This window comes from Melanerpes formicivorus, unplaced genomic scaffold (assembly GCF_026170545.1).
Source record: "Melanerpes formicivorus ecotype bairdi unplaced genomic scaffold, bMelFor1.0.p_v2 SCAF_11, whole genome shotgun sequence".
NCBI classification, from domain to species: Eukaryota; Metazoa; Chordata; class Aves; order Piciformes; family Picidae; genus Melanerpes; species Melanerpes formicivorus.
The window spans coordinates 20,831,343-20,837,468 of record NW_027142363.1 but is presented as its reverse complement, the minus strand read 5'-3'; the positions used below and the strand labels follow the sequence as shown (position 1 = coordinate 20,837,468).

General features: G+C 47.6%; 1 protein-coding gene across 1 annotated transcript; it reads right to left on the bottom strand.

The window, feature by feature from the left end:
- Positions 1-2,179: 2,179 nt before the first annotated feature.
- SAT1 (spermidine/spermine N1-acetyltransferase 1) lies at positions 2,180-5,715 on the bottom strand. Its single transcript, XM_068144792.1, has 6 exons — positions 5,450-5,715; positions 5,103-5,154; positions 4,936-5,019; positions 3,661-3,762; positions 3,523-3,563; positions 2,180-2,691 (listed from the first exon to the last, which is right to left on the bottom strand). The coding sequence occupies exons 1-6, from the start codon at positions 5,513-5,515 to the stop codon at positions 2,521-2,523; spliced, it is 516 nt and encodes a 171-aa protein (XP_068000893.1). The 5' UTR covers positions 5,516-5,715; the 3' UTR covers positions 2,180-2,520.
- Between the last annotated feature and the right edge of the window lie 411 nt (positions 5,716-6,126).

Genomic DNA, 6,126 nt, shown 5'->3' with positions numbered 1-6,126 from the left:
TTGGTGTTCACTTTTGTGTGTGAATGTTTAGAACTATCACAAGTAGGCTAGAAAAGGTCTTCTCATCTAGTGAGAAGTTTTCTGTGACTCCATGAGAACCTATTTCAGCAGAATTCACTTAAAAGATGCAGTCCTAGACTGCATTGGCAGAAGGTGTTGAACAAGATCTGATAAATCCTTTCCAACTGATTGCAAATTTGACTAAGCTGCTTATACTTTCCTAGTTACAATGCTTAGTTAGTTAGCTTGTTCCCTGTAGTCATGCACCTTTGATAGCCGCCTTGTGCTTCAGGAGGCTGAGGCCTGAGATTTCAGTAGGTCTGTCCTAGATATCTGATGAACTTTTACTTTGAAAATAAAAACATTCTTAAACTGCTGTTTCAGCAAGCAACTTCTGGACTGGTATAGAGAGCCAAACCCACTATTTTAAGGTAATTCCAAACCAGATTACACTAGGACTGAGATGCCGGAGTAGGTTACTGTAGCTCAAAAAGTTACCAGTGAAGTTGCTGTAACTTCATTGATGAGAAGGTACCTCTCCATAATGTTCAGTGAGATCTGCTGGAGATGATCCTGTCCTTCCCATGTTGTCTCCAGCTCCAGTTACCAGGCTAGTTTCTCAGGTGTGCTTACTCTCATCTCCTTTAGCCTACTGAACTGCAGAAGAGCACAGGTTCAGTGAGAGCAAGTCAGGAGGCTTGAAGCTTGGTGGTTCATCTGCTTCCATGAGAAATACAGGATTCTTTTCCCCCTGGGGCAGGAGAGGGATTTGTGTCTGAGGTTCCTGTGAGTGGTAGGAAACTCTTAACAGCAGCTGAGGTGCCTCACAGACACGGGGAACATCCAGAACGGCTGATTCTTAAGCAGAACGTGATCTGCTAAATCAGGATAATTGGTATGACAGACTCTAGGCTCTGTCCAGCCTGTGTTTGTCTGGACAACCAACTTGGGCATATGCTACCTCCCACTCTCTTCCAAGAGCTCCTGTATCTCTCGTTGGCCTTCTCATTCCTAAGGAAGCAGCTGACAGCTGTACCTCACACCTGGGAAGAGCTGACACTCTGCTGCTGACACCTTAGTTACAAACCAACCAGAAAACAATAGCAGCTTTGTGCCAAACACCCTGCAGAGCCTGCTGTTTGGGTCAGGCAGAGGGACACTTTGTCCTTGAAATTGATTCAGCATCAGCCTAGTTACTGATCACTACTGTCTAGAATGAGACATCTTCCAGATGACACAATTTATGCAGCAGTCAAGATCTCTTCAAAAGCCTGTTTTATTTAAACCAGGTCAACACAAGAAGACAGGTAAATCTTTCTTTGAAGTGAAAGCAGTGCTGGTCAAAGGAAGCCTTTCATTGCAGGGGTACTAGAGGAAGAGCAGAGCAGCATGAAACTTGTTTGCAGCCACTCTGACCATTAACTTCTGAGAAAGGCAGACACAGTATTGCAAAACTGCTAAGTTCATTTCCAAGCTGATTAAAAAAGTCAATGAGCAGCATTGTTTTCACTTACTGCTGGACAAAGATTTGAACAGGCAGGACCCAAGTTTCCCACTGCTTAGCACAGCACTTGGTTTCAGATAGCTCAACCCTGCCAGACTGTGCAGCACCGAGGCTCATGCAAAACACTCTGCACAGGCTCTGAAATCCTGATCAGGGTTTGTGTACATCACAAGCATTCAGTGATGGCAGTTTAAGGGTCACAGAGGAGTTTGTGCAGTTCATATAAATACTTTCTCCTGACCAAACCCCTTTTTTGTGATTTAGACTTTGAAACTACAGCTAGATGCATCTTCCCCTTCAAGGTTAGGCCCTTGTACAGTTAGCTAGGAGGCCCAAGCAATGCCACAACCTCCAGTTTTTCCAGAGCTGCTTCTCTAGACAACTGAGACAAGCAGTTTGACTGCAGGACTCTTATCAAACCAACTGTAACACAGGTGTGGCTCATTTGCACATACTGCTCACAGGATGGGAAATAGAGGCTGATCTCACACTCCTCCACACAGCTTTATTACAGGTCCTAAACCTCACCCCTGGATCCCACAGACACTCAAGGCCACCATTCATTATCTCATCAGGACTGTGGTACATTGCACTCCCCTTGTGAAAGTGTTTGGGTGAATACTCTTTTTAACATCCATGCAAGATAAGTTGAGAATGAAGTCAAGACTACCACCATCAAGTGAAAACACTATTTATTTTTATAAAAGGCAATAATTAATACAAACCCTACCAGTGTGTACACTGTACACATTTGAATGACACTTACAAGAATGAAGTTTCCATATACAAAGATTACAAGCCCACACTGGTAAAGGATGCACACAAGCACATATGCAACTTCAGATGCCTCCAGATCACAGTACCAATTACTCCAGGACCACACCTGCATAGCATTTTCATTATTAGCATCCACACTACTTTATTCCACTACCAACTGTACAGAGAAAAAGCAAGAAGGGAGTTTATTCAGAGAGCACAGGTATTTGCAGGGAGAATTTATTTGCTGGAATAACCTCTCACTCTTCTGTTGCCATCTTCAGGAGGTACTCTTTGTCAATTTTGAAGAGCCTCCACCCCTCCTCAGTGGAAAGATCAGATGCACCCCTTCTCTTGTAGAACCTGATGGATGGTTCGTTCCACTCTGCCACGAGGAAGTGCATACTGCTGCAGCGGCACTTGACAGCAACCTGCAAGAGTGTGCCACACCACACTGTCTCAGATAGCAGCCCCAGATAATAATGAGCCCAGGGCAGACTACTCAGCAACTGTCTATCACAAGTCGATTCCCCTGGGTTACACCTCAGTGCTTCTCACTGTTTAACAGACTCTAGACAATGTTTTAAAGCTGTCCAGTGTCCTCCCCTCACCTCAGATTTAGTTCCGCTTAGGGCTGAAGGAGAAGCTTAGGCAGTTGAGATGAATGCTGCCCTGCTAGTGTCCTCAGTTCTGCCTTTTGAGATGTATTGGAGGGAATCCTCTCTTGAACGTGTAAATCACCTGGTGATTGTGATGATTGCACCAAGTATCTGAACAAAGATCAGATCACCCTGAACGACGTGCCTGATGTGTCGCCTCCACCCACCCAGACAGCAGCTGTCCAAGGGGAGTGGTGGACAGCAGATGGCAAAGAGGCAGAGGCCACTCATCAACGACCCCTGCAGGCACGTGGGAAGACCCCCTGAAAGTCACCCCCGAATTTGACACGGCTATGGGCCAGGTGGAGCTACAATGAGTGAATCAGGAACAGTAGAAAAACTCAGTTATGCCAGCTTAGTTGAGGGGAAACATCACCTGGGACATCTCAGGCTGGAGGCAGCAGCCCAGGAACAGCTCTTTTCCACCACTAAAGGAGGACTATAATGTCTCTTGCTTCCTCTTTTTCCCTCCCCTATTCTTTCATTGTTTGCTTCGTTCTAATAAACGGTCTCATCTTGATATAAGACCTCATTTGTGTCTTAATTTCACTCATGGAGTCTCCTTACCAACTTCCAGATCAAGACAGTGTCACTTAAACATACCTGACTCAAGTTCTTCAGAATTTCTGACCCAATGCCCAGTCCTAAAAGAATTCAAACAAAACCAAAACAAAAATAAACTTAATTTCCATTGTAAAGAAGCCCAACAAGCAGCAGCTGATGTCATTCTGCAGCACATACCTCTATACTCAGCCATCACATAGAAATCTTCCAGATACAGCAGTTTTCCAATCCATGGATCGTAAGTGAAGTAATACATGGCAAAGCCCACAATGCTGTGCTCTGAAACAAAAAGGTGCAACTTCAGCCAGCCTGAATTTCAAGGGCAAAAACAATCAAGTCTTACATGCATGTTTAAACAGAGAGACTCTGTCACATGCAGACATGTACTGCTAGGTTAAGAATGAAGTTTGCAAATGAACACAGATGAAAAACTGAGTTGTGACAAACTTGTATCAACCAAAGAGAATGAAGATTGCCCTTGCCATGCCGTGAAATCCTCAAAGTACAATTACAGTGTTGAACACAAGTACAAACAAATGCAAACCCTGGGGTTTTTTTGCCTTTTTTTACTACTTGCATTCTAGAATACAAACAAAAACTTTACACAAGAGTTCACTATCCTAGAAGATTGTCCCAACTCCATTTCCTTAGCAACTGAAACAGTCTTCCTCTAGTGAACACTAATCTTTCAATGGATGTTCCTCAGTAACTGCACTGGGTCAGAAAGCGTGGTCACAGGTCACTTCTAGAGCAGCACTTCCAGCACCTCAATTTATACTTCCCCTGAGTGTATCATTACCTTCAGCACCATAAAGCAAAGCTGCAGCTGCAATTATAATTCTGTGGCTCAGCAGCAATGAGAAACCAACTCTTTCGACATCAGCCCACTCAAACCTAAGCCCTGAGTATTTCAACTACATCTGCCTTAAGATTCTGCACATACTGTATGAGAAACGTGCAAACAGATTTCTGAGCTACTGTGTCTTGGATTAAACGTTTGGGAATAGCACTTGTCCCTGTAGACCTTACCTCATATTATGATCATCTACTTTATTGTGTAACGGATCTTTTAGTTACCTCCCCGCCCATCCATGTACACAGAAGGGCCATGTACATGGCGAAGCTAGAGACTGTAACCTGAAGATTGGGGACAAATTAAAGAAAAAAATGTGATTCAACAGGATTACATCAAGGTAAGTCAGGGTCAAACAAAAAAAAAAAAGCGCCATTTAAGTAATTGGAGTTAAGTACATTACATTATACCTCATCTTCCCACGACTCCGGGATTAGCAACTACTTCAGCTGAGAATCACTATGTGCTACTGTATTTAACAGTTAACCTCTTCCTCCTACCCCAACTCACTGGTAGAGCCTTGTGCATAACTGAAAACATTAAATACAAGATGTCTCTTATGTATTTAGCGTCTAGAAGCAAGTATCAGGGAGTCTCACCTTCAGACGACCACTGTTCTTTTGGCAATTCTGCAACCAGGCAGTGGTAGAAAGGGTGCTCGCCAAAGCCATCTTCAAGCAGCTCTAGAAAAGAAAAGAAATGGACACTGAAGCCACAGATACCATCAGCAGACTACTAACCCAGTGAGCAGATACCGCTTTTATACCTTTCTCCGTTAGCACCACTTGATCCTCCATATCTTCGTATTTTGCTAGTTCCTGGAAAAGAAACAAGTTTCAGCAGACCCTTCCCGCCGCCGCTTCCCCATTGGCTGCTCCCCCCGCCCCCCGCCGCCTTGCGCAAGAGCTTGTTTTGCTCCGGAAGCCAAGGTGCCCCCCTCGCCTCCTCCCCCGCCGCTGAAGGCGACGCATCTCTCCCCAACTCGGCCGCCCACCGCGGGTCGATGAAAGCCTGACCAGCCTCCCGGCCCCGCCGCGCCCCTTCCCGGCAGTGCAGGGAGCGGGGAGCACGCAGCGGCCGCTCTCGTGGGCCGCCCTCCCTCCAGCCTCGCACCTTGATCAGTCGCAGCAGGTCGGGGCAGTCCTCAGGCCGCGCAGCGCGGATGCTGAATGAGGCCATTTTCGACGGCGCTTCCCCCTGCGGCCCCCTCGGCTGACAAGTCCCCGATGCGTGAACAGGAGGAGCAACTGCTTCTTCATTCGTGTCCCGGGCGCGGCGGCCACCTGCGGTCAGTCAGGCTGCGAGCATGTCCCGGCGGCGTTAAGCAGATAGGCGACCCTCTTCCGGTTGCCGCGATGTCCCCAAGTAGAACTGCCTGCTGCCTTTCCTGGCTTCCTTATTTATGGACGCCCGCGCTCCGCCTCTGCCCGCCGGCGGGCCAATGGGAGCGCCTGCGGTGCTAGCCTTCAGCCAATAACAGAGCCCCTCCCCGGAACCTTGCCTCAGCCTTCCAGCAACAGCTGGTGCGCGACGTCTCGTGACTCGCCTCACCCGCACGGAGCTGCCCCCTAGCAGCGCCAGGCGGCGCTGCAGGGCGCCCGAGTTACACCCGGAGCCGGGGGAAGGTGGTGTGTCTGGGGCCGATGGGAACTCTCCAACAGGCCCGCCCCGGAGCCCTCGCTGCCCGCTCTCACCCTCAGGGCCCAGGGTTTCTGCTGCCTCTTACTTTCAAGGTTCCACAAAAAAGTGAACTTCTTGTCCCAGCGAGTACGACCGCGCCTGAGTGGCGG